The sequence below is a fragment of the Leptonotus elevatus genome, chromosome 19, assembly GCF_054856555.1.
Source record: "Leptonotus elevatus isolate MCC_2025b chromosome 19, RoL_Lele_1.0, whole genome shotgun sequence".
Taxonomy (NCBI): domain Eukaryota; kingdom Metazoa; phylum Chordata; class Actinopteri; order Syngnathiformes; family Syngnathidae; genus Leptonotus; species Leptonotus elevatus.
Window position 1 is genome coordinate 3494178 of NC_141257.1, and position 27727 is coordinate 3521904.

Sequence of the window (27727 nt, forward strand, 5' to 3'; positions counted from 1 at the left end):
TTTTTACCAGGAGCCTTAATGGCTCCAACAGCTGCCCCTCAATATTTCAGTTTGGTTTATTTTTATGTTCAGAGGAAAAGCTGGGGAAATCCATGGTTTTTTTTTCATGTGTGCGGCTTGCTTTCTTGTCATACAATTGAAAGCAAGTTTGTGCCGAACAAGACCTCTAATGAACTCTCCCAGCAAGGCAGTGAAATGCATTCATGAATCCTGCAGAGTCAAAACTTTTTTTCCCTCCATTCCACTTTGTGGTTTTTATGCCTATTGTGTGTGTAATGATTGTCGTACTCGCCTGCCTGGTGTCTGACTGTAGATTCCACAAGTGCCCTCCAGACATAAAAAAAAAAAGTCTCTTTATGCCCTTTTGTGTTCGAGGCATGTACAGTACTTGATGGCGTTTTAATGTGTGTCAGGTTTTGATCAACTTTGTTGAGCATTTATTTGAGAACCTCTCCAAAGCGTCACATGCTTGTCGTCTTCTTCATTTTTTATTTGCGGTTCCTCACAAGGTCAAGTCTTCTTTTGACACTGGCTCCATCACATTGAATTTAAGTTGTGCACAAGGAAAGCTTTGTATTGAAGTTCAAGCGGATGATGTTAAAAATGTTGTTTTTTTGCGTCACTGTAATTTTGAAGCGCCTTGTTGGAGATTTGCACGTACTGTTGACTCAGCAATGAGGAGTACATCTTTTTTAACAACCAGGTTGATAAATTTCTCCTTTTAATCTGATAAAGAGCCACCTTGATTTGCAACAGGAAGAACAAAATCAAGGTGGTTACTTTTTCTATTGGGGCATTTGATTTTAACTTTAAGAAAAGTAATGTCTGGTAGTGAATACAGTAATACTGCCGGAACATTTCACCTGCAAAAAGGGTTGCACAGACAATTCTGCTGTGTCGTGTAATCTTTAGCCCCTTTTACACGGCCTGTAAAAACTGTTTTTTTACTACCTTTTTTCTGTTACTGTATAAATGGCATCGGCGTGGAATGGGGCGGGTACCAAGTCCATCTCACAAACTTTTATCATCATATGTGTCAGGGGTGTGACTTGGCCTGTGTGTAAGGTAGCGGTTGAACAACTAGAGATTTTTTTTTTAATTGCTATGTTTTCAGTGATCGGTTTCACGTAAATACATATTTCGACAGACCGGCACAGAAACGAAAGTCCTGTCTAATTTGATCAATTAAGATACCAAAAAGACGTGATTAGAGATTAGTTGACTTTGAACGTCAATGCAGAGTAGTCAACCTCTAATTTGTAACATAAAAAAGGTTGGCTCTACATTTCATGAGGATCTTTTTGTGAAAGAGCTTTTTAACCTCGACTGTTTTGCCTAGAAGATGAATTACAACGGTTTCACCTTCCTCCTTCCTCCCACTATAGATGACTGCCTATGGACAACAGGGGCCAGGAGGCTATGGGCAGCAGGGTCAGGGGTACTACGGTCAACACGGTGGCCCTCCTCACCCGGGCCAGCAGCAGACACCTTACCCCAGCCAACCCCAGAGTAGCTCTGGAGCTCCCTTTCCCCAGCAAGGGCACCCTTCACAACCGCCTGGCCAACACGGGCAACCCGGGCCCCCTTACTCCCAATCCCAAGGTCCCCACGGCCCTCCGGCCAGCCAGTCGCCCTACGTATCGCCCCAGCAACAGCCGAGCCAACAGCAGCAGCAAGGTCCTGGTCCTCAGAACCAGCAAGGCTCTCAAGGCCAGCCTGTCTACCCTCAAGCTTCTGCACCAGGCCAGCCTACACCACCGCAGCAGCAAACACCACCGCAGCAGCAGCAGCAAGCCACCCCACCGCAACCGCCAACACAACAACAACAACCACCACAGCAGCAACCAGGAAGTCAACCTCCTCAATCCCAACCACCACCAAGTCATGGCCAACAAAGTCAAGCATCACCATACTCTCAGACACCACCACTGCCGCAGCAGCCACCACTACAGCAGCAGCAGTCGCCATATCAGAGGTTCCCACCACCTCCCCAGGTATCGGCACGGCACGCGTCTATAGCACCACTCCCATTCACACACCCATCTGTTACAACAGATTCTTGAATTATTTATCTATGGAGGGGGATATATTCCAGACCCACCTGTTATTAGTTAAAATCCATGATTATAGAGGCCATTTAAAAAAACAAAAACAAAAATTGTTATGTATAACCCCACCCTGAAACTTTAAACACATTTAAATTGATTTAAGAAAAACTTGCCTGATGTGAATTGTTGTGTTCATGGACCAGGAACTGTCCCAAGATTCCTTTAGCTCCCAGTCCAGCGCGCCTCCTTCCAACCAGCCCATGCCTTCCAACAAAAGCAGTCAAGAAGACAGCATGCAAGGCCGGCCGTCCAGTTTGCCGGTGAGTCCTTTGTGTGATGGGTGAAGAGTGATATTTTTCACCCCCACCCCCCCAAATGATTGCTGCTCTGAAAACGATTTAAGGTCAATCGTAATCTTCACTATTTACAATGAAAGCGTTTGCCGGGGTCGACAAAGATGTCCAAGCCACGACTGAGGATCATAATTTACTAAATAATGTTGACTGACAACAGAGCAGATCTCAAGGTAAAATGGACTTCAGAAATTGAAGCCAAACTTGAGTCTTACAAGAGATCAACTTCTTTGTACATTTTTGTCGGTGTCGATCCCCATGTGACACATTAGTGTCTTGTTACTATCAGTCCAGGTACTACGTAAGATCTCATTTGAGTGACAAGACTCTTCATTGTCGGCGGACACATTAAGTGTTGGCGCAGCGCCACACGCGACAAAGCGCCACGTTATAGTTTTTTTTTTTTTTTTTTTTTTTTTATCACGTCGGCTGTGTTTATAGGCCACTCTCTGCAGCTAACCTCGTTCCCGGGCCTGGGGAAAGGCGAGTGAGTAATGAGATCATTAATGAGAGACAATGAAAGTGAGAGAGAAAACGTCAGCGAGGCGACGAACGAACGGACGAGGGTGGGGGTGGGGGGAGAAGATGCGGGATTGAGGGGTGAGTGAGTAAATGACTTCAAATGGTGCGAGCGATCCGTCGGCGTGGGAGCTGCCGGGAGCGAAGGAGGAATGATAAGGAAGGCTGTCTTCGCCAATAAGGGATGCCCTCAGGATGTGTTACCCTCCTGTTTATTTTCTCTCTCCTTTATTTATTTATACATCTCTGCGGGCTCTAACCATTGGCTGAACCGGCCACGCTTGGGCTATTTTTACTTTTTCTCTTTTTTTCCCTTTCTTCCCCCCTCCCTCCGGCAGTCTTATTGGGGATTCCCTATCTGTGCTCGTTGATTGGCTGCGAGACATTAATCTGCTTGCCTCGGCGTGTTGGAGCACATGACTCTGTATACAGATTAGACCACATTAAAAGAGCCTGACAGCCTGTGTCAAAATTCAAGTGTTGAGATCAGGTGCGCCTTTAATGTTTGGAACAGAACTGTTGGGACAGTACAGTAGAAAGATAGTCAGATTGCATCCTGCTTTTATCCTATTGTTCATAGTTTGCTGTTCACGTGATCATTTTGGTCATGACTATCATATTATGAGGTTTTCATCCATCATTTTCCATAGCGCATGTCCTCCATATGAGTCGGCGATCTGGAGCTTAGCCGAGCTGTTCCGGGTACATCCAGGACTGATTGCGAGTCAATCGCTGGGCACAAAAACAAACACCCTCACACCTATGTACAATTATTAAGACTCCTGTTGGGCAGATGTGCGAACCAATACGCCACCGTGCTGCCACTAAAATCAACATAGAAGTACAAAAATGCTTTGGATTATTAATCTATCACGTCTGTACTGTTTTGGGATTTTTTTGATTGGATTATTTTATTCCGTCCTCTCTCACTGTTCTGAACTCGTGGTTGGGTGTCAAGAGTTTCATTGATCGGTGTCTTGACGTAGCTCAACTTCCAACAGTTGACGTCATGTTGGTGCCCTTAAATCGGCAAACTAACAGAGTGAATTAACGGTACCAAGTTATGCACTCAATTTTCAAGACATGATTAAACAGTTCCACACAATCGACTGTGTTCTTAATGATGAATCAATTATGTACATCCATAATGTGTACTCTAATTACATCTGGATTAGAAAAAAATCGAATCCCCACAGTGTCTTTGCGGCATTTGTTTTACGAGACATCACCTCACCCCTTGTCAATGGGAGCCAGGTGCCTGACGTTTCAGGTGTGGGTATTCACACCTGCAAAAAGTGCAGGGAGCGAGGCAGCTGTGGGGCAGAAGTTGGGAGATTGTGTGCATGTGTGTCGTACGGCAAAAGAAAAGCAAATCAGGCTGCAGCAGACAACCAACCAGCTGAGCAAGTTGAACCAGTTTCTGGTTTGTTTTCTGCCCCCGGCTCCAGGACGCACGCGGTTGACTGTTGAGCATTAACTGCCTAACTGCAGTCGAAGCCAACAGAATTTTTAAATTAAGTTTACTTGACTTGTTCTTGTTCTCCATATGAAAGCCAAAATTTTGTTTTTTTTTCTTATGACAGATGTGATCTAGTGGGCTTGTATGACATTTAGGATCAGCGCCATAGCACCTGTTTCCAGGACTTTTAAAGTCTTGGAAATCTCTGCAGCTACAACTTTGATTCCCCCTGGAAGTGACACTTCCTCTCCATGTCGACCTACGTACGAGAGCGGGACCCCCGCATCCTCCCCCCCTATTTAATCTCCCCGTTGTCCTCTCACAGGTCTTTTGTGCGACCTTTCTCCACTGTTGGTGTAATCCCGCCAAAGACCGCCCACTAACTGTGCGACTCGTCTTTTTGATGTGTCTGAATGTGCTTGAGACTTTGAGAGTAAGGTCACATGTTAGTCACACACTTTGAGCTTGTTTTACTTTGCCTCCCATCATCTTCCCCCACCGCACTCGTGTATTGGGTTCTCTCGCCTTTCACCAAAATAAGGCCAAGGATAAGGCTGAGGATAGAAAAATTGTCAGCAGCGTCTTTGAAACCTCAAAGCCGCGAATACTGGAAAATCACACTCAAGGTGGAAGTTTTTTTGTTTTGTGTTTTTAGAAATTATCATGTTTCAGTTTTCCTCAAAATGTTAAAAACGGAATATGTAAGTGCGTCAATTAAAAACATTAATGGTGGACCAAGGCACTGCAGCGTAGCAGCTGTATTAACGGCTATACTGTTCAAGGATGGTACATCTATTGGGAACGGTACAGATGTGTACAGAGTTTCCACAATGAACATATTAGGTAGGGTCAGCAAATGTGATGCAGCTCAGCTTCTGGCTCGTGGCTAACAATCTCCTTTTGGCCGTGCATTTGAAATAACGATACATTTTTGGTGCTGTACGTTAGATAAAAAATACTTAAATGTTTTATATTAAGTTTAATATTTTTATACATTTTGTTTAATTGCATAATTTAGTTTAGTTTAGGTTTTTTTTTTATTTTAAATGTCAAAAAATATTTTACCATTTAAACAAGATTAGCAGTTTTACATCGAATTCCTTTACTGTACAGAATGGGAACCAAACTGTGACCGTTAAACTTAGGTACGTACTGAACCGTGATTGTCGGTGTACAGTTGCCCTCGTACTCTGTCCAGTTACCATTAATTACCCAATTTGTCATTGTCATATACGCTGACAAACACTATTTAAGACTGTTTAATTCAGGTGCATTTGGTCCTTGCTATTGCCAGCTCCGGGCCTGATATGCAAATTGCGTCCTTTAAAAAAACCAAAAACTGGTGATTTTTTGACTTGTGAGGAACTTTTTTTCATGTAGCGCTACCGTTATGAACCATCGTAACTGTAACCTAACCCGCTTGTTTCTTTTTTAAATTTCTTATCTGGACTTGTTAGTTTAGCCTGCAGTCTCCTCGTCTTTCACTGTGCCAGAATTCCCCTCCACCCTTGAGCAAAGATTTCACTCACATCCAGTGTATTACCAAAGCTCTGGGACCACCCCGCATGAGGGAAAAAACCAGCCCCTCTCACCAAACCATCTTTAATAAGGCAAGACTGCTGATTGTGGATCTTCCAGTCTGGCCCTGATCAAGGCCTGCTCTCCCCTCCTACAAAGCCTTCCGTTCCCTGCTCAGCCCAGCCCAGCTCGGCGCTCCTGCGGCAGCTAAGCTTGTTTTTGCGACATAGCTCTGGAGCAATCAGCCTGACAAGGCCGGCCCACTTCCCCCCCCCCCCCCCCTCCCTCTTTCCCTCTCTCTCTCTCTCTCCTAGCCAGCCCAACCCCCTCCCTGCTTTCTTTTTCTTCCTCTTCCAATATTGCACTTTAGTATTTTTGCTTCATTTCTCTCCCTTCTTTTCAGCTTTGTGTTTATGCCTCTCTCGTCCCGCTCTCTAAATTCTTGTTTTCTCCTTGCCTTGCCTGCCTCTGCCTCTGCCTCCCCCCACTTCTCCTCCTCCTCCTCCTCTTTCTCGTTGGCTCCCTCCTTCAGTAAATCAGCTTTCATAACGCTGTGCAGCACAGCCTTGTTTTGCGAGGCTGGGACGCTGGCTTATTCAGAGTGCGGGGCCGGTTTCCTGTTGCTATTCTGGGGCCCTCGCTTCCTGTGTCGACTTGTATTATTCAGATTCCCGGGCGCCTCTCGCTCATTCCCTCCCTCCCCTACTCGTCCTCTCCTCTCATTCTATCCCCTCCTCTGTGTGATTTTTAATTAATGTACTCGAGAAAATTCAATGTGCTGACAAAGTGTGTTGTTTTGCTTTTTTACTCGCTCGGGTGAACTGGTTTGTTGGCGGTGAGCGAGTGCGCTCTGTTTGCGCTCTAGTGTGAGCTTGCACACAGAACAACCCCCCACCCCACTGCCTCCCTTCTTTGCTGCTCACTCTCACACACTCTCCCGCGCCCCTCCCCTCTGCCTCCATTTGTGCTAGGCTGAGCTAGTTTTGCAGCACAAAGACTGTGGCTGACTGCAGCACTGTCTGTCTGTCCCCTCGGCGTTCTACCGGCTCTCTCCCCCCCTCCCGGAACTCGCCTGGATGGATGAGAGGGTCCCCACAATGAAATTACCCCTCACTCCGCCAAATAAACCCTCGCTATACAATCCCCCACCATCCCCCTGCTAGATATTAGGCGATATTTGCAGCGCCCTCTAGACACCCGGAATGTGTGACAGCACAGAGGGGAGGGGGTGACGCCTCTCTGTAAAGCAGGCAGACTGGATGTAGCCCCCAATCACCACCCCTCCCTGTCCACATCTCCCTGAGGCCCTTCCATCCCTCAGCTCTCTGAAGGCCAGAAGCCCTCAACGAAGGCTGGGCAGCTGCCTGCCTCGCTGGGGCATCTGTGCTCGGCTCTGGGACTCCCCGTTACTATTGTAATCACCACAAAAGGCCCCCCAACACACACACACCATCTCCACATTATTCACTGCAATCAGAACCCCCTCATTCACACACACACACACAAACTCCCTCCCACCTCTTTCCGTCGGGCGACACACAGACTGCTGCAGTGTTTGTCCCACCTTTATTGTTCCTCCCACGGAGAACTCCAATTAGGCTAATGTGGAGCATTTAAAAAGTAACTCCTTACCTTTTGATCCCAATTCTCACCTGGGGAAAAAAAAGACCCATTTTAAATGTTCTTCCCCAAACTTTTGCCTATTCATGCTTTTCCATCTATATAATTCTGCCCACGTGGCTGACGGTGATGAAGTTGTGGTGTAATGGTGACGACCTCTGGGGAAGAAGCTCTTGTGTGGTTGTAACCTACATCTGTTTGTGTGTTTTCATTGTTTCATCCCCTTTGGTCTTTTTTTTTTTACCCCCAAGGATTGCGAGGCACCTATTTGACGGCCCATATAGGTACGAGGAGTGCCGAGTGTCCAATCTGCCTGTGTTGGATGTGAATACCCTGTAATGGCTGCTTCTTGCTGCATGAGGCAGGGGCCTTGCCTTGCCTTGCCTTGCTTCTCCTCCTTTTACCACCACTTCTTTCCCTCACAGTGGAATGGGAGTGCCCCCTTATGGTTGAGCTCAGCCCTGCAAAACCTCGCGCCCGGGCTGAATCGGGCCTCTACCGAAGCTTCGGCAGCCCGGGAAGGTCTGGTTTACTGTCCCACGTTTTGTGGTGACATTGTTCACACGCCGGAGATGATCTGTCATCTATCGGGAGCGACAGACACTCCAGCAACTGGCTTTTATTGTGATCTTATTGATATTGTGTCATTAGCAGCCACAGAAGCTGAAATATAAAAGAAAATGGCTGTCTGAAGTGCTAATTGCAGCGTCAGAGTGCGTGACAAACAAACAGCTGTGTGAAGGGTTTGAGGTTCACCGGTTTGGTCCACCCTGGTTGCAAAGGCTCGGCCGAGTGTGTGATTGAATAAGTGGCGCCTTTTGAGGTATCTCCCATTCCAATAACGGGCCTCCTCCAGGCTTCTTCTTCAGCTCCTTTTGTAGTAGCTTGACTGTGCAGTGACCCTGGCAAGCACACAGGGAGGGCCCGAGAGTGAGCGACAAGACAGACAGAGATGGCAGCAGCCAGCCAGCCAGCCAGCGGGGGGAGGGGGAGGCGAGGGGCTGTGTCGGCCCTAATGTGTCAAGCACGTGGATCGCGGTAACCATGGCAGCCGTGGAGATTCAAGCCATACCCCATTCCCTCTTAAGCACATGAAGCAGGTTTTTTTTTTCCAGGCCTAGGTGGTAGACTGTTTGACTGACAGGTGAACTTTGACCAGGTCACGCTGGGCTTCTTAGCGCCAGATCTAGTTCCACGACTGGTCTGTGTCACACATTCCAGATATGTGTCATTATCTCAAGGCCGCTTACTCTCTGCTCCCACTCGCAGGCCCTTTCAAAAAAAGAAAAAGAAAGAAAAAAGGAGAGCGCGGCTGGCTTGGCAGACTAATGGCTGTGGTCGGGCTTGACTGACTCAGTGAAGTAATCTGCAAATGGAATACATTAAGACAAGCAGAGGAGAGCGCGCATGACTCAGGAGATGTGGAGAACACGGGAATTGGCCTGCGTCCATACAACGATAATTGCATTTTTCAACCCCCCCCCCCCCACAAAAAAATTGTCCTTAAAATTAATTTCTCCAACTCGTTTGTATTCTAAATCTAAATAAAATATCACATTCCCTCCCTAGCTTCAACCATCACGAGCAAGCTGCAGTTTGTCGTGTTCCCCTTGTGAAGTTCCATGTTAGGCAGAGCTGGGGAAGCACAAAATGGCTGCCACAGAGGCAAGCTTGAAGCTCTGCGGGAAAGAGCTGCGGATTTGTCCTTTCTGGGGTGTCCTTTCTGCACTTTTCACAATGTCATAACAATAGCATTTAATTGTCTTTGTGTGCATTTCATTTATTTATTTTTTACATTTGTCACAATATCATTATCTGACTAACTTGTGTTTGTATGGCAACCTTGCCATCGCTCTACTCTTCCACCTCCACTGCGCTCTGATCTTCGCTGTCTTTTCCGTTCTAATTAAGACTGTTGAATATCACAGCCACGGCAGCATTACTATCGCCGCCAATAAGCCCCCCTCCCCTCCCCACCACCACTAGCGCACTGCTCCCTCCTCTGCTCCTCGCTGTCCGGGCCTGTGCAGTCAGCAGAACTGGCCGCTGTGTGTGCGTGCGTGCAGTATTGAGCCGGGGAAAATCGATGGCTGCACAGTGGGGGTGTGGAAAGGAGCGTTTGCGTGTTCCAGTGTGGGTTGGTGTGTACTACGCTTGCACCGATTGGGACTCTGGAGCCAATGCTGTCACTTATCAGGTGTTTACTTAATTTTAAAGGGACACAAGAAGACTTGTTTTTAAGTACAGTGGTACCTTGACTTGGTACCTCGATCTGTTGTTGGCATCCAAAAACATCAAGAAAATGGTGATCAATTGCTTTTTCTTAGTGGAATTTTCAATTAATGGAACAGACATGACCAGTGGAGCTGGAAAATGAGGGAAATGATTCGCTGTTCCTTGTGTAACTGGCATGTAATGGAAAAGCCACGACTGGTCGAGCTGATTTGTTGATGACTAGTCCCTTTGTGAAATTGTCAGTCATGACTAGTACAACTTGTATGAAACTAGTAGATCTCGTTTGTTGTTGTGTTACCAAACACAAACATTGTTTGTTTTTCCTTTTTTAAAGCTTATTTATTCATTGCTTTTTAGAGAGAAGGGAAACATAGATCAGTTGCTTTTTCTTAGTGGAGTTAACGGACTAAAGTAAAGACACGACTAGTTGATCTCATTTGTTGTTAGAAAAGAAAACTGGAAATTGGTTGCTTTTCCTCTCCAGAATCGCCAGCTAATAGAGCAGACATGACTAGTCAAGCTATTGTTTTTATTCTAAGCTCGCTTGGAAAATGGCACCTAACAAAAGAAACATGACTAGCTGAATTTGCAATAGACTGAGATCAGCTGCTTTTCCTTAGTGAATTAATTTGACATGATAGCAGAGTATATTTGTTATTGTCCTCCAAAAACATTAACTGGTTTTCCTCTGTGGAAATGGCAGCTAACGAAACAGACATGACTAGCCGAATTTACAATAGACTGAGATCAGCTGCTTTTACTTTGTGAAATTAGAATGCGACTGAAATCATTTGTTTTGGCCTCAAAAAACAACTGCTTTTCCATTGTGGAAATGGCAGCTTTAAAGAACACAACGGACATGACTAGCTGAATGTGTTCCTTGCCTAATTTAGTCGGAGATCAGCTGCTAGTCCTTATTGAAATGAGCATATTAACAGAGGCAATGTGTTGCCTTTTCTCTATGGTAATGGGAGCTTCTTTGTTTGATTACTCCTGCCTCAAATCCAGTTCCAACTTTCTACCTTGTCTCTTGCTTGTCGTCTGACTGAAGTGTGCCAGCCGTTTTCACCGACCCCCCTACCAACAGGCCTGACTCCCCTTTGCCCCTGAGAAGTAGCGACACAAATTGACCCTCGACCCTTTTCGCCTCGGGGTCTCGGGCGGGCCGAGCAATGGAGATGGATGTCGGGGTGTTTTTTCTTTACAATGGAAGGACTCTTTTGTGGATTTGCGGCTACCAAGGTGGTCATTGTGCTGGCCGGCAGACACACAACGGGTCTTGTGAGGTCTCAGTGGAACTTGGGTGGGTGTTGGTGAGGGGGGGGCAGCAAGGTTAAATGTCATCCAGCAATAATGGTAGCTACAACCTTGGTTGTTAAAGGCAATGGTTCTCAATCTGGGGGTAAGTGGGCCATAGCCTGTAGGTCCGCAAAAATATTTGCAATAAATCATGTAGAATAACTTAAAAGTGCGTACCTACATATAGAGACTGGCGTGCCAGTAAAACAAACATAATGAAGCAATCACTTCATAACTTAGCTTTGGGCCAATTAAAAGCTCTGATATGATTGTGATGTTTTTTTTATTTTTATTTAAGTTATTCAATTAATCATTGCATCCCTAGTTATGTTTAATTGCCGTTTAGAATTATGAGGAGTCTTTGGAAAAAAATTCTTGCCTGGACCCAAAAAGTTTGAGAGTTTAAGGAACATGTTGCGAAAATCTGTGAGCTTTTCCAATTCTGCGTGGAATTATCCAACATAATTGCCCTGCCTGCTGTGCGTCATATGCTTCACCCGTGCAGGTCAGAGAGGCCTTGGCTTGTGCAGGCAGTCTGGGGTGGGGTTGGGGGGGGGGGCGGGGGGAGGTTTGGACGGCTGAATTGTGAATCAGCACTCTCCTCCTGTCGCTCCCTCTGTGGTTCCTCCATCAGGTCACATCCCAAAAATAGCAACGGGCACCGTTTCAAGTGCAAAAACCGCCGGCTTCAGGGGCCGCAGCCAGCCTTGCGAGTGTGTGAGATTTCTATGGGAATTGTTGGCCACCTTCCAGGCAATGCTTTTCCCTCCCCCCCTCCTCCCCGCCCTCCCTCCCCGCTTCCTCCGACGTGACTGGCAGATGAGTTTGCATTTCTGAGGAAGCACATGGGCTCCACGTGAGCAGCTGGCGTGTAAACATTCACCTTCACACGAACATGATTGTCGCTGGCCTTTGTGCTTCGGGCCGGGAAGACTCTTAACAATGCCACATCGGCGCAACTGCCCCTTTTGACAATTTTTTTTTTTATTGTGGTATGAAGTTTTAGAGAGAACACCAAAACCATTTACGTGTTTTCCCCCCCAGCAAATAGATTGTGAAAGTTTCCACAGAAGAAAAAGAAGGCAAATAGGTGAATTTATGAGTAGTGAACCACAACTATGCTAAGGATGACTGCATTTTTCTTATGCTTCTAATCGTGAGCCTCACTTCTTATGTTTGACTGTACACACTTTTCATCCTGACGGAGAAGAGGGAGCATTTATTCGAGCGAGGTGTTCTAATCATACCTGACGTCCGTGTGTCTCTTCTAGGATCTGTCAGGCTCCATTGACGACCTTCCCACCGGCACGGAGGGCGCCCTGAGCCCAGGTGTCAGCACCTCAGGTGTGTCCAGCAGCCAGGGGGAGCAGAGCAACCCCGCCCAGTCGCCTTTCTCGCCGCACACATCGCCCCACCTGTCGGGTATACGCGGGCCGTCGCCGTCGCCCGTGGGCTCCCCCGCCAGCGTCACGCCCTCTCGCACCGGCCCTCTGTCCCCTGCTGCTGTGCCAGGTAAATAAAAATGTCAACATATTTGAATAGTACTTAAAGACAGCGAGAAATTGAAGCAATTTTGATCTGCCTGACTAAGCACCGTAAACAAAAAACAACCACTCTGACTAATTCCAAATGCATTTTCACTGAGGAGTTGACACAGCGTCAGATGCTGCATGAAAGCATGATATATTTTGGAGTCCAAAGTGAATGCTGGCACACTCCAAAACACGAGCGCTCTCATTTGTAATTCATGAAGCGACTTGCCAGATGGGGGAACATTAAGTCTCCATCTACTATCACAATGCTTGTAAACCATCCAAACAGCAGCCACTGTGTCAGTGGCAGGGTTACATTTGATGTCTTTTTATTTGGAAATCGCTGTGTATCATTATTCTAACGCTCATTTAATGTTTATCAAATTTTGCGTGTGCTTACAGGTAATCAGATGCCTCCTCGGCCGCCCAGTGTCCAGTCAGACGGCATCATGCACTCTTCCATGAACCAGTCGGCCATGGGCCCAGACAGGGGTGGGTGTGGTGGTAATTATTTGGATTTTTGGGGGTCATTCTAATCTACAACGACTCCTAATGACAGAGCTTCCCAATTCTCGCCCTCCAGTGTACATGCGTAACCCACAGATGCCGCCTTACGGGTCCCCGGGACAACCTGGCTCTGCCTTATCTCCACGCCAGTCTTCGGGGGGTCAGATGCATAGCGGAATGGGACCCTACCCCCAGAACAACTCCATGGGAAATTACGGCCCTCAGGGGGGCCAGTACGGCCCTCAAGGTGAGGCCTCACTAAAAGGGTAACACTGAGAAGATAGCGCATTATCGACTGGAATCCTCCTTAAGGATATAACTGACCGATTATGCAGATAACCCAGATTTCCATTTTCCTCTCACTTTTCTGTACGTATCAAATTATCACTTTGCTTTGAAGTCGGGAAGGCAGCTTCTGTGAACTTTGAAGAAGTTATCCCAGTGAGTAATGGCAACAGACCACCGGGGCCTGATAAAGTCACATAGGTAAATTTAGAACTGGACCACAGAGACCGATCAGATATAGTCTGAAGAAGCACGACTGAGACGTCCATCCACTTAAAATTCAGCTTTGAAAACAGTAGGTGGTCATAAAGGCAAAGTCGAGCGTTTGTGTGAAGTAGCTTGGTAGTAAGAATAAGGCTGGATTTTGACTGCATAATTTAAGATACAAATTTTCTCCGTTGTGGCTTAATTCAGATATGGTTCATGGAATCGGTAGTGGGGGGGGGGAAATGGGATATCCTCATACATTGTCAGTGTAAGACTAGCATTAATGAAATACGCTGATTGATGAGCGTACGGTCGGACACCCATCTCAAATGTTATTTTTTTAATTTATTTAATTTCGTTTAATTTTTTAATTTTTTATTTTGTTTTGTTTAGTGCAGCGTCTGCTCGACAGAAGTTAAGCTGCGCTGTATTTGTTACAATGATAACAGTTCTGTCCATTACAAACTGCTTTCTGCCTTAAAACTCCATATAGCTCTGTACGATACAAAAACGTTTTGTACCAAAAAAAGTAATGAACAGAGTGATAATGGTTGTTATGGGTCACTTGATAATACATATAAATCACATTTGGCCACTTAACCTGCTTCCGAAAGTTTTTTACTGTCAAATATACTTCCAGGTTATCCCAGGCCGCCCGGCTACTCAGGGATGCCCAATGCCAACTACCCAAGTGGCCCCGGCATGGGCGGCTCCATGAACCCCATGCCCGGCCAGGGCAGCGGGGCGCCCTACGGAAATATGCCCCCCGGGGGCAGAGTGGTCCCCGGCCAAATGGGCGCCAGGCCTTACGGCCCTGGCATGGGCTCCAACATCGGAAACATACCTCCTCAGGTGGTATCCGGGATGTGTCCGCCTCCGGGAATGAATAGGAAAGACGGGCCCTCCATGCACCACGGACCGAGCAACTCCATACACAACAGGTGGGTGCAGTGCAACAAGGCAAAATGTGACTCATTGCGTTTGGAGTACAAATGTTTCCGCTGAATAAGACTGCATGTGTGCGCTTTCTTTGCTCTGTGACCATGAAAAATGATCAGCTTTTCCCACGTGCTGTGTTTAGTTCGAGTACATGGCAGCAGACCAAGTACTTATCTGAGAGAGAGGGAGAGAGGAGGAGGGAGGTAGAGAGAGGGAGAGAGCGAGCGAGCGGATCAGTGAAACACGTCCTTCCCAAGCGAGGATGCCAGATCAGCCTCCAGACATTCAGTCATCATGATTTTGGCAAATGCTAGAGTCACTCAATATAAAAATGGTGCTTTATATTTTTTTCCCACAATGGTAGAACAAAAGCAGAGTTTTTACTAAATAGAAACCTGACCCTGAAAAAGATGGTACAGAAGTTTTTTAAGCTATGCAATTCTCTTCAACAGGCCACCTGGCTACCCCATGTCCCAAGGCATGATGGGTTCAGCATCTCCATACGGCCCGGGCATGAACAGCATGCACGGTATGATGAACCAGGGAGGTCCAGGTCCTTATCCAATAGGTGCAAACATGGGCAACAACACCCCCGGTGAGTACATGATGCATTACCCAACCTTTATTAAGCCAAATTACGTATTGCGCACCACCAAATAAATGTCATGATATGTTCTTCATTTACTCGCAAATGTACTTGCTTATTCTGGAATCTGGGTCTGTTTAGTTGAACACAAAGCTATGATTCTGTTGTATGAATTGTTACAGGTTAATTCAACAGTTTTTTTCAGTTGAAGAGATTCTAGACTTTGTTTGGCTGGGTTCTGTGCTTATATTGTACAAAGAACACAAAATACTGTAAAATGCTCTAAAATGGCTGGCAGTGAATGTGTGAAGGGAAATTGGATCATTTCCCAGAGCACAATTGATGATCTCTCATGTGCCGCGGTGCAGTGGTTGGGAATCACTTTCGTAGCCGCCTGATTACTTGGGTGCGATTGTAATCTTCTGTTTGTTTACCATTTTAGGAATGGCTCCTGGTTCAGAGTTTGGCATGGACAAAATTAACCAAGCCCAGAAGATAAACAACAAAGTGGACGGGCCTCCGAAGACGGAATCCAAAAAGGTGGGCGTTTGCATCGTTGCAGTGACACTTTGTCTTTAAAAAAAAATATATATATATATTTTATTAATTTGATTCATCAATTTGATTCATCACAGAAATCGAGTTCTTCAACTATCACCAACGAGAAGATCACTCGCCTGTATGAGCTCGGCCCGGAGCCTGAGAGGAAGATGTGGGTCGACCGCTACCTGGCCTTCACCGAGGAGAAAGCCATGGGCATGAACAACCTCCCCGCCGTTGGACGCAAGCCTCTCGACTTGTTCCGACTCTATGTGTCTGTAAAAGAGATCGGAGGCCTCACCCAGGTATGCCGGGATTTCGTTAGCCGTTTGCGTTTTTGCTTGCGTGAACCACATCTTTCTCACGGTCACCCACCCAGGTGAACAAGAACAAGAAATGGCGGGAGCTCGCCACCAACCTCAACGTGGGCACGTCGAGCAGCGCGGCCAGTTCCCTCAAGAAGCAGTACATCCAGTGTTTGTACGCCTTCGAGTGCAAGATCGAGCGTGGCGAGGAGCCGCCCGCGGACTTTTTCAATACGGACACCAAAAAGAACCAGCCTAAGATCCAGCCGCCCAGCCCTGGTATGTACTAAACCGGTGGTGTGCAGGCTTCGTTGCAAAGGTTGCACAGAAAAATTGAAGGATGCAACTAATCTTTTACGTACTTAACGTGCTAAAACAAATCCGACGTGGGTAAAAGATATGCAAAAAAAATAAATACAAATCGAATTCAATGCCAGCAGCCATGTATCACCATTAAAATAGATCTGCCCTTGTACTGAGCAGCAGCAAAATGACATCTCCACATGGAGAACCAAAACAAGAGCAATGTGTACCAGGCTGACCTTGACACAGCAGAAAATAGAGCTAACAGCCGCGATGAGAGTTTTCTTCTTTTTCTTCTCTTCTACTACACAGTGTAGAACATTAGTACAATGCAGGCAAACGACACAGGCTAGTTTTAGTATGTGGTACGGACTGCAAACAACTGGTACTTTTTCGACATGGAGCAGCAACACATACAAACACACCGGCAAATATTCTCTTTGCTCTGTGAAAACAGTGACTATTGCTGGCGTTTACACTAAGTCGGGACCGCTTAGGTCTCTGCTTCTTGCTCTTAATTACTCTGCATTTTTTTCCAGTATAGCGCAGTGCCAACTGGCATGTTGTGGCACAATGTAGTACTACATTGAAGGTGTCCAACTCTAAAGTCGTACCTGCCTATATACTTTAAAAGCTCATAAAGGATTGCTTGGGAATCTACAGTATAGCGGGAGGGTTTACTGTACATCAGGGTGCTTGTCAGCTTGTCCTGGTTACGATGAAGAAAGGGAGTGGGGTGGGGGTGGGGGGGCTTCATATTCGCCGCCTGATTGGTGCCTGGCCCAGGGCTACAAAGGAAACACTCCCTGGAGATTAGTACTGAGCCAGAAATGATGAATGGAAAGGCGTGGGGGGAAGGAGGGGGGTGGGAGTGGTGGTGGGGGGACGCTCGAGTGTGTAAAAGTCACACAATTTCTCTGACTCTGCCTCCCCCCCCCCACTCCCCCCCCCCCTTTCCTCCCGTAGAAGGGAAATCCCTGCCGGGGGGAGGGGGAGAGGGAGGGGAGGGGGAGTTGGTGCGAGAGAGGCGTGATGGTGACGTGAGACATTGTGAATAAGCGTAACCTGGCAGTGACCCCAGCGTGCATGTGTGTGTGTGTGTGTGCGTATGCCCCGCAATTTAATGAATGGGAAGCCGTGAGTCATCAGACTTGAGTCCTGAGCAGGAGCACGATACTGTGTCTCACACAAACACAATCTATCAGCGGGCATCATACGCAGATGCGAGCGTCACCGTCTTGACAGCCCGGCTGGCTATTTGTCATTGTCAGAGGTTAAGCTGTTTTTCCACTTCCAACAGATTGGCAGTGGATGTGACCGTTTTTGTATGAATGCAGTTTTAAATGTGTGTCCTTGTTTTTGCAGCTGGTTCTGGATCACTCCAAGGCCCACAGACTCCTCAGTCCACCAGTAGTTCCATGGCAGAGGGGGGAGAACTGAAGCCTCCCACCCCGGCTTCCACCCCACACACACAAATGCCTCCCATGCCTGGTGCCAGGTACGACTCGGACGAGACATTATTGCAGCAAACAGCTCAATACAGGCCGAAATACCACGTTTCTCAAGGCTGGTTTTACGCGGGTTGGCTCAAGTGACGCAATTGGGATAAGCATCATGGCAGCGTGAACTGAAAAACCGCAGGGAATCAAGTATCAGGCCTCTTTCAAATGTGGAGAAAAATCTGCTGCTGCGTATCAGTTTTCTGCCAGTACGAGTGCAGCGTAAACCTATTCTATTGGATACGCCCCCTTAATACCAGCTTGACGTGATCAAAATACACACATTGTTGACGTAAACAAACTGCTGCGGACGAGTGCAAAAGCGTGTGGCCATTTTGAATGCAGACTTTGGGGGGACACATGTCATCTCTAGTTGACAATTTTGTTTTTGCCTACAAATTTTGTTACTTTGATACATATGCCTTTTTTTCTTCTTTGCAGGAGTAGCGTCAATTTGCAGGATCCCTTCGCCGACAGCAGCGACCCAGCGTTTTCCAGAAGGAATGCCATGACACCCAACTCTCAGAACTACCAGCCCGGAATGAGTGGCCCCGAGATGATGGGTCGGATGGGTCCCTACGAGTCCAACAAGGATCCTTTTGGCGGCATGAGGAAAGGTGAATAGACAAACAAACTGAGTTTGATCACATGCTAAAAGGGGTAACTAACAAAAGGGGTGTTTGTGCTTAAGTTGGGGAACAATTCATGCCACCTGGCCCGAACAGCGGGATGGGAGAACAGTACAACAGAGGCCCACCGGGACCCATGGGAAATCTGCCAATGGGCCAGAGGCAGCAATATCCTTATGGATATGACCGCAGGTACTGGTTGGACTGTGAATTTATTTTGGGTAATTCTGTATTTGATCCACTGGATTAAATACATTAATTTCAACATCCAGGCAAGAGTCAAGCATGGGCCCCGACGGCAGCATGGGACCCGGGGCAGCTCAGCCCAACATGATGCCTTCCGGAGCCGACGCGGGGATGTACTCGCCCAGCCGACCGCCCCAGCAACGGTAATGACTTAGACTTGAATGTACGTTTTATGTTGTTTTTCAAATGTATGTTCTAGAGCTGTGATTCCTAACTATTGTACTGTGGGATTTTTTTAAAATTACAAATAAATCTGAAAACGAATAATTATAGACTTCGTAATTGTATTACTTTCTTAAAGGTGTTGCACACACAGCAATACAAGTTATACTAAATATGGTATTTGACAGTGATTAAAATTTGAAAACTATTTATTTGTCAACTGTACACAATTTCATCCCAAGTGCAATGAAAGTGACTTTTTTTGTATGGCTCCGTAGACACGACTCTTATGCCAATCAGTATCCTGGTCAAGGAGCGCCCCCTGGTGGCCCATATCCAAACCAACAACCTGGAATGTATGCACAGCAGCAACCGGTAAGGACTTTCAGATTGTAAATAAGATTCAACATAAGACAGGAAGTTTAAAGGTTATAAAAAAGATGCCTGATTCTCGACAGAACTACAAGCGTCCCGTAGATGGCAGCTATGGCCCCCCCGCCAAACGCCATGAGGGGGAAATGTACAACGTCCCTTACAGCGGTCAGCAGCCACCGGGACCTCAATCATCAGGGCCCCAGGGTCCGCAGGACATGTATAATCAGTACAACGCCTACCCCGGAGGGGAGCGGAGACCCCCGGGTCCTCAGAACCAGTTCCCCTTTCCCTTTGGCCGGGACCGCGGACCGTCGTCCGGTGGGCCCAATTCCCAGTCGCCGATGCCTCCGCAGATGATGGCGAGCCCCATGCCCTCGGGTCCCGACGGTCCCCAGGGCCCCATGTGGCAGGGCCGCAACGAAATGGGCTACCCCAACTATCACAACCGCCAGGGGCCCCCTGTGCCTGGCCAGGCCCCCGGCTACCACGGCATGAACCGCTCCGAGGAGATGATGTCGTCGGATCAGCGCATGAACCACGAAGGCCCGTGGCCCGGCCACGTCAACCAGCGGCAGCCGCCCTTCGGACCCGGCGGCTCCGGCCCGCCCATGACGAGACCCCTGCCGTCGACTTATCAGACGTCGCAGAACCATATTCCTCAGGTGTCCAGTCCGGCGCCCATGCCGCGGGCCATGGAGAGCAGGACGTCACCGAGCAAGTCCCCCTACATGCACCCGGGCATCAAAGTGCAGAAAGCCGGACCCCCGGTGCCCGCCTCCCACATTGGACAGACGCCCGTGCAGCAGCCAATGATGCGGCGAGATGTGGGCTTTCCTCCTGGCTCGGTGGAATGCTCCCAGCCGCACCTCAAGCCACGAAGACGGCTTACCATGAAGGACATCGGTACACAAATCTAACTCCCGACTATCGGTATTTTTAATAAGACGCCATAAGCTTTTTTTTTTTGTGGTTCTGATTGGCTCGTTCTTTCAATACAAAATAGGCGAACGCTTAAGTTAATTGCTCATCTAAGCCCTGTTAGGTTTTAACTTTACACAGAGAGGGAAATAAACGATAAAAAAAAATGCTACAAAACAATTACTGAAATGAAAATAAAAGGAAGTGCTCGAGGTTTGATTCCCAACCATTGCACTGTGAGTACGTCATCAGCGACGTACTCTTCCCGCTCGGGAACAAACCCCCAATAAAAACCATGCAAAATGGAAAAATGTCACTTGTTTGTGGCTTATTTTGTTTCTGTTGTGTTGACAGGCACGCCTGAAGCGTGGCGTGTGATGATGTCACTAAAGTCAGGGTTACTCGCGGAGAGCACCTGGGCCTTGGACACCATCAACATCTTACTCTATGACGACAATAGCATCACCACTTTTAACTTATGCCAGGTACGTTCCATAAACTGGTGATTCCTGTACGAGTACATTGAAGATTCAGTGAAGGTTGGAGAACACGGCCATGAACGGGCAAAAAAACATTTTGACGCCAACTTGTCTGACTTTGCACTTTGGCAGCTCCCTGGATTCCTGGAGCTGGTGGTAGAGTACTTCAGAAGGTGCCTGATCGAGATCTTCGGCATCCTGAAGGAGTACGAAGTCGGCGACCCCGGCCAGCGCACCCTCCTCGACCCCAACGCCGCGGAAGATTCGGACGACGACGTGCCGATGCCCGAAGGAGAGGTCGTCGACACGGACGAGGAGGAGGATGAAGACGACGTGCCGGACGACACCAGGGTGCAGGTGAAGGAGGAAGAGGAGGCGGCGGAGGAGGAAAGGTCTCGGAAAGATGAGGATGAAGACGAGGAGAAGCCCAGGGTCAAGGAACCTGCTACCTCAGGGTCATCCCAGGACCCCAACGCGGAGAAGCCCAGGCAGGCGAGTAAGTTTGACAAACTCCCCATCAAGGTGGTGCGCAAGAAGAACCCCTTCCAGGGCAGCCACGCGTCTAAGCTGGGCCAGCGGCAGAGCTTTGACAGCGGTCTGGTCCACTGGAGCGTCGGCGGCGGCGACATCACCGAGCACATCCAGACGCACTTCGAGAGCCGCGTCGCGCACCTCAAGGCTCACAAGCGCCCACCCAAGGAGACCAGACCGGGACAGGAGACCCCGGGCCCCGAGGTCCCGGGGTCCCAGGTCGCGGAGACGGCGCCGGCCGCGTGCGCACCGGTGACCGCCACCATCGACGACGTCCTGTCGGCGCGGCCGGGCTCGGTCACGGAGGAGGCGGTGCGAGGCGGCGCCGAGGAGCAGAAGGAGAACGGCAAGTACCTGTTCAGCATCAACCCCGAGCTCCAGAGCCGGCGCAACGTGAAGATCCTGGAGGACGAGCCGCACAGCAAAGACGAGACGCCGCTCAGCACGCTGGCCGACTGGCAGGACTCGTTGGCGCGGCGCTGCGTCTGCGTGTCCAACATCGTGCGCAGCCTCTCCTTCGTGCCCGGCAATGACCAGGAGATGTCCAAGCACCCGGGTCTGCTTCTGCTGCTGGGCCGCCTGGTCCTACTGCACCACCGGCACCCCGAGCGCAAACAGGCGCCCGTCACCTACGAGAAGGAGGACGAGGAGGACGAGGGCGTGAGCTGCGAACGCGACGAGTGGTGGTGGGACTGCCTGGAGGTGCTGCGGGAGAACTGCCTGGTGACTTTGGCCAACATCTCAGGCCAGCTGGACCTCTCGGTGTACTCGGAGAGCATTTGCCTGCCGCTCCTGGACGGCCTGCTCCACTGGGCCGTGTGCCCCTCGGCCGAGGCCCTGGACCCCTTCCCCACGCTGGGCCCGCACGGCTCGCTGTCGCCGCAGAGACTGGTCCTGGAGACCCTGAGCAAGCTGAGCATCCAGGACAACAACGTGGACCTGATCCTGGCCACGCCGCCGTTCAGCCGCCTGGAGAAGCTGTACGGCGCCCTGGTGCGCTTGGTGGGCGAGCGCAAGGTGGCGGTGTGCCGCGAGATGGCCGTGGTGCTGCTGGCCAACCTGGCGCACGGCGACAGCCTGGCGGCGCGCGCCATCGCCGTGCAGAAGGGCAGCGTGGGGAACCTGCTGGGCTTCCTGGAGGACAGCCTGGCCGCCACGCAGTACCAGCAGAGCCAGAGCACGCTGCTGCAGATGCAGGCGCACTTCGAGCCCACCAGCGTGGACATGATGCGCAGGGCAGCGCGGGCCCTCCACGCCCTGGCCCGGCTGGAGGAGAACCACTCGGAGTTCACGCTGTACGAGTCGCGGCTGCTGGACGTGTCCGTGTCGCCGCTCATGAACTCGGCCGTGTCGCAGGTCATCTGTGACGTACTCTTCCTGGTCGGCCAGTCATGACAGCCGTGGAGGTCCTCCTTCCGTTCCCCCCACAACCCCCCGACTTTTTTGTGAGCAGAACTTTTGACTGTCCAACTTTTTTTTTTAATTTATGCAAAAATCACCTCGGATTCCACCGTCTTTCTCCCTCGACCGCGAAAAGGAAGGAATACCATGAAGTAGAAAGATAACCGCAGGAGACGAATGGATGGGGACCCCCCCCCCCAACCCCCCTCCCCAATCCCTCCCCTCCCCCCACCCTGCGCTTAGCCCTGAAAGGACTTGTTTTTTAATGAAAATAGAAAAATATCCAGAAAAAAAAAATAACTGTAACCAAAGTTGCTGTCTCGTTTACAGTCAGTTTTGGGGATGCTTGCTTTGTCCCCCCGAGGACTCGGGATTGCTGTAATGCTCGGCCAACCCCCCGACCCCCCCCCCTACACATTCACACACACAGGAACCACATTCGGGGGGGCGGACACGTGTGCTCTCCTGTGCAGTAGATTGTAGGACTATTTTTTTTTTTTTCCTGTACTGTACACCTTCAAAGAAAGTGTCGACATACTGTAATAATACTGTTTCACACTGAGATACGCCGACTCGGCAGCAAACTGTAGTTTTTATGTCGAAAGCGACGACGATGACGACGGCAACCAACCACCCCCCACCCCCACCCCAAAGTAAGGTGAACCTACAACACCCCGACCTCTTCTTCTTCTTCTTCTTCTTCTCTTTTGTCCCTTGATTGTATGACTCGTACTAGGACTGGTCCTCGGCGCTAGATCCAAGCAGACCCGCCCGGCTGCGCTGTATATAAACCATGTTGTATATGAATTACGCACCCCTCTCTCTCTCTCTCTCTCTCTCTCTCTCTTTTCGTTCTCAATTCTGTCGCTTCACCGTTTTTAAAAATTACCACTTAACACACACAAGACACGAGACTGTCTGGTGCGGCTGTAGAGAATATAACCAGAGGAAAAAAAATCATGTCTGAGTAACAATTAGACCTTGATGAAGAAAAACTTTTTATTTTGTTTTGTTTTTTTTCCCCCCAGTGATGCGGATTCTGCATATTTGTATTTCAGATGATGTAGCTAAAAACTTGATGTAAATTTATCCCCTCCCTGCCTCCCTATTTTTTCTCTCTTCCCCGGCCCCCTGCCCTTTTTTTTTTTTTGGCTCAATGAATATCATTTATTCAGTATCAAATCTTTATACTATATGTTCCACGTGTTAAGAATAAATGTACATTAAATCTTGCTAAGAGTTGTGCTGTGGATTTATTAAGTAACAATCTTACGTGGGTATTTTACGGCTTTCCTCGAACGGCCACTCGTGAGGAAATGCAGTAGTGTGTCGCTATTCTCTGTGACAGGGACCAAGCGCTCTGCCATGAATAGCAAAAATGGGAAAACTTGACAACTTAAAAGCTTTAATTTACTGCAGATGCCACAAGATGGCGACAAAGCACTACTTTTTGATGCCGTTGGCCTGAGCAATACACGGCCAATAGATGAGTGAAACATTGCTATCAAGGGAAGTGTTCATGTTTTGACAATACAGTTGATTCTATAGATAGTCACACATACAGTACCCTACTGCCGATCCAAAAAAAGAGCTGGGCAGAGTTGAAACAAAATTATAGATGAATATTTGAAAATGCTACACCACCCTGCACTTTCCGCACTTTCGTACTAGAACTTAAAATGCATTAGTGCATGATTATGCCATTTCAGTATTTTTGATTAAATTAAAGCATTAAAACTTTAATTAAAATCCTATCAAGTCATCTTGCTAGTTTTGGGAGAAGTAACGCTGGGTCCATAGACGGATTGCGAAAGAACAAAGTTGACCCTGTGTGCAATACAACTGGAGCCCACTAGATAGCAGCATAGCTCAAAGTAAATGACCTCAACCCCTTATACAGTTAAATAAAATGTACATTTTATAGTCCAAATGTTTCCAGTGCACCTTTACCTGCTGTGTGTGTGTGTATTAAATACAGGAAGCAAAACTTGGGTTTCACGAGTGCAGCCATTTTTTAAATTTTGCGCAACAGGACCACCCGTGTGTTTATTCCTCCTCCCCCGTTCATTGACCTCTTAACGGTGATACAGAAACTGAACAGGCATGTCCTCTTGTTTTGACACAAACTTTTTTTTGTCTTCATTTCTCCCTTTCAACCAACATACACTGCGCTGAGATCAAGCTCCTGTGCTGCCATTAACCCTCTGGACCGCTAGCGCTCCCATGTGCCAAAGTGCGGTACTGCAACATACTGTTCTTATTCTTAAAGGGCCAGGCTTAGTTTGAACTGAAACCTAGATTTACACCAGTATGTCTTCATTAATGTCTGCACTTTACTTCAAAATAACAAAAGTTGAGTTAGCCCAGTCTAGTTCTAAAAGTGAGCCCCCCCTTCAAAAAAAAAAAAAAAAGTTTCCAAAACACAGCTACAAGTGTAAAAAGCAGCACAGAGACGAGCAGAGATTACGTGTACATTTTTATTTTCAAAACACTAAAATGGCGATTGTCACTCGTGTTGGAAAACTTACAAAATCCCATTTAAGTGGCTGCTCCCATGGTCAGGAACGGAGTTTGACTCTGGCCCACTTGGTGTCTGAGTGAGCAGGGCGGGCAGCAGACTTGAGCCTGTGGTTCTTTTGGGTCACGGGGTCCTTCAGGCGCCTGATGGGGTAGCCACCGAAGCGGCTGGGGATCATCAGGACGTTTGTAGGGGCGTAGCGGTGCCTGTTGGAACCCGCCTCAGATGAACCGCTGGACACCCGCTGCAGTTTACTTTGGAACCCCGTATGGCCTTTGTTGTGGTTCTTGTAGGTTTTTCTGTGATGTCTTTCTGGTTTTTGACCAATCAGGACTTTGCTGGCAGCACCGTTGGCCGAGGTCTGCATGTTAGCCAAGAACTTGCGCGTACCGTAACCCGGCAAGAACAAACTGGACGACTTCGGAGGGGAGTGGTTGCCACCGTTTGGTTTCTGGAGTCCTGCAGATTGTTTGACTTCCAGGTTGGACTTGTGTGCTTTAAACCTGCTCAAAGACCCTGAACTCGCAATGGCTGTCGAGAGGCGGGACTTTTTGGGAACCGCTTTCTTGGCGACGGTGGCCACGGGGCGGCGTCGAACCACTTTGAGTGAGGAGTAGCTACCGAGAGACAACGACGGTTTGGATTCTTGGTAGCCATTAGCGGACACGCCGGTACTACTGCCGCTTTGGGCCAAGGCCTGAACACGAGAGGCTTGTCTGAATTGATTCTGGGGAGAGTTGCCGGTGCGTCCGTCATGCCTCGGACCGCCGTCATCTTGCACAAAGCCAACATACGTCTTGCCTTGAGCTACAAAAACAAAAACAGAAGCAGCTTTAATGGACACTGGAATTTTGAGGACTCAATGAACTTTTAGGAAATAACATTTTAGAACATCTGCATTTTTTTTAGGGAGTATTTGAGTTAATCCAAAACTGTTTAGGCAACTTGCTCCCAAATTAAACTTTCAAAAAGGCAAACGCGAAAATGTATACACTCACCTTCTTGAGAAGCCCACAAACAGCGAACATGCTCTGCTCGAAGTAAGCAAATCAGCAAGACCCTGCACGAAAAAACACCTTATAAACAAACAAAAAAAAAAAAAAACACTCACATCCTTCCTTTCATGAGCAGCTTACTTACCCCAAATAAATTCCACAAGCCATTTGTGCACGCAGCCTGGATCAGCGCAACAGCAGCCACACAAATCAAAGCGAAGCTACTTGCTCTGCACTAGCAATGAACGCAAACACGTCGCTTTTAAACCGTCCGATTCCATTCTGATCAACGTGATGGCCATCAGGTGTGCGTGAGTTTGTGCTATACTCTAACCAGTAGGTGGCGGAAATGCGCCATTACGTTGTTTGCCAACCTACCAAATATTCACAAGAAGAAGACGGCGACGAAGACTTGTTTGAGTTTTCACCTGTCAACGAGAAGCCACAATGCAGTGTATGTATTCTTAAGTATATTCAAATAGGGGGTGTATGTTTATTATAAATATTATACACTTTAATATTCTGTAATTGTGTATTTCACCCCCCTCCCCCCAAATGCTTACATGTATTACATTAATTTTAAAACACGAGGACACCAGGTTACATAACTGACGATGTATTCAGGTGCATCAGCTGATGATGTACTAATAAAATGATGGGTAAATAACAAAGTCTCCAATTTTGGGGTGTGAATACTTGAAAATAATTTATCAGAATTTGGGTGACGGTAGGGATATATGTAGGCTTTTTCCCCCCCACCATAGATATGATAAAAGAAAATATAGGGAGATGACTTCCTTCCTTCCTTCCTGTTCTCATGCGACTGATGACAACATGAGTGCGGTGGCTTACATCAAAGACACAATTTCCTGGGACAGGAAATAGCACTGGCGACCGCTCCTTTCTCTTTTTTTCATCTTTACAGTCGGAATTCTTTCCATTTCACATGCAAGATACTCAAATGTCATTTTGGATTCAATTCATGACATTTTTTATTTTCATCTTTAGTTGTTTTTTTTTAACACACAAACAGCTTTCACTATGATGCAATATAGTACGCCAACCAAATCATTTAAAAACAGGTATTTTATGTTTTTATTCAATTAATACTTTTCTGATGCCTTGAACACTTTCGCCATAAAAAGTAACACCATCACTTTTGCTGGGTAATTTTTTTACCCAATATCATATAACCCATAAAAAGTACTTGTCATAAAAAATAGATTCAAAATATGGCACTGCATGATAAAGTAGAGTGGTTTTCTTTTATTTGCAACTGTAATATGCGTTACAAAATGGCAAAAGGAAACCTAGGAAGACCCTAAAAACATGCTCCAAAATTACTGAAAAATTAGGCATTTAAGAACAAAAAAAAAATCATTAAAAAAAATTATAATGATACTTTGAACTTGGTTTTTGCTCCACCCATTCCTGTGACATGTGAGGCCTCCCTGGTGAGAGGAACAAAAAAACCAACTATATTTTTAGCAAGTAAAAATAACCAATAACGACAATGTTAACAATAAAAATCATCATTATTATTATTATTGTTGTTTTTATTATTATCTGTAGCACTAAAGCTCCAAGCGCCAATTTTGCTAGCCAGTTGCTAGTAAGCGACATCGCCAGCTAGCTACCAGGATTACACAAACACAAATTAGCCAACACGGTCAATGTCGTCGAGCGACACGTTCACGCTAAATTGTGGAGGCAAACGGT

General features: G+C 47.6%; 2 protein-coding genes across 3 annotated transcripts in view; one reads left to right on the top strand and one right to left on the bottom strand.

Moving 5' to 3' along the window:
• The window catches only part of arid1ab (AT-rich interactive domain 1Ab), a 53812-nt gene extending 30085 nt beyond the window's left edge, over positions 1-23727 (top strand). For both annotated transcript variants that reach the window (XM_086062423.1, XM_086062422.1), the window contains 18 exons: positions 1386-1994; positions 2252-2368; positions 12323-12563; positions 12986-13075; positions 13167-13337; positions 14223-14523; positions 14974-15116; positions 15550-15647; positions 15743-15952; positions 16027-16231; positions 17621-17753; positions 18196-18371; positions 18446-18575; positions 18656-18772; positions 19070-19166; positions 19250-20069; positions 20439-20569; positions 20696-23727. In XM_086062423.1, coding sequence (XP_085918549.1) covers positions 1386-1994; positions 2252-2368; positions 12323-12563; positions 12986-13075; positions 13167-13337; positions 14223-14523; positions 14974-15116; positions 15550-15647; positions 15743-15952; positions 16027-16231; positions 17621-17753; positions 18196-18371; positions 18446-18575; positions 18656-18772; positions 19070-19166; positions 19250-20069; positions 20439-20569; positions 20696-22489 — 5583 coding nt within the window. In that variant the 3' untranslated portion in view covers positions 22490-23727. The remainder of the gene's footprint in view (positions 1-1385; positions 1995-2251; positions 2369-12322; positions 12564-12985; positions 13076-13166; positions 13338-14222; positions 14524-14973; positions 15117-15549; positions 15648-15742; positions 15953-16026; positions 16232-17620; positions 17754-18195; positions 18372-18445; positions 18576-18655; positions 18773-19069; positions 19167-19249; positions 20070-20438; positions 20570-20695) is intronic.
• A 1231-nt stretch (positions 23728-24958) lies between these two features.
• On the bottom strand, positions 24959-26543 carry LOC147157506 (uncharacterized). The gene is made up of 3 exons (XM_086062458.1): positions 26154-26543; positions 26012-26073; positions 24959-25820 (listed from the first exon to the last, which is right to left on the bottom strand). Exons 1-3 carry the CDS (start codon positions 26174-26176, stop codon positions 25054-25056), a joined length of 852 nt encoding a protein of 283 aa, XP_085918584.1. The 5' UTR covers positions 26177-26543; the 3' UTR covers positions 24959-25053.
• Between the last annotated feature and the right edge of the window lie 1184 nt (positions 26544-27727).

Excerpts from the sequence above, each read along its gene's own strand:
- LOC147157506 (XM_086062458.1), bottom strand. The coding sequence starts at position 26,176 with ATGGCTTGTGGAATTTATTTGGG. Across the intron at positions 26,074-26,153 it reads GCTTGTGGAATTTATTTGGG|GGTCTTGCTGATTTGCTTAC; the intron begins GTAAGTAAGCTG and ends TTTTTCGTGCAG. Across the intron at positions 25,821-26,011 it reads TTTGTGGGCTTCTCAAGAAG|CTCAAGGCAAGACGTATGTT; the intron begins GTGAGTGTATAC and ends TTGTTTTTGTAG.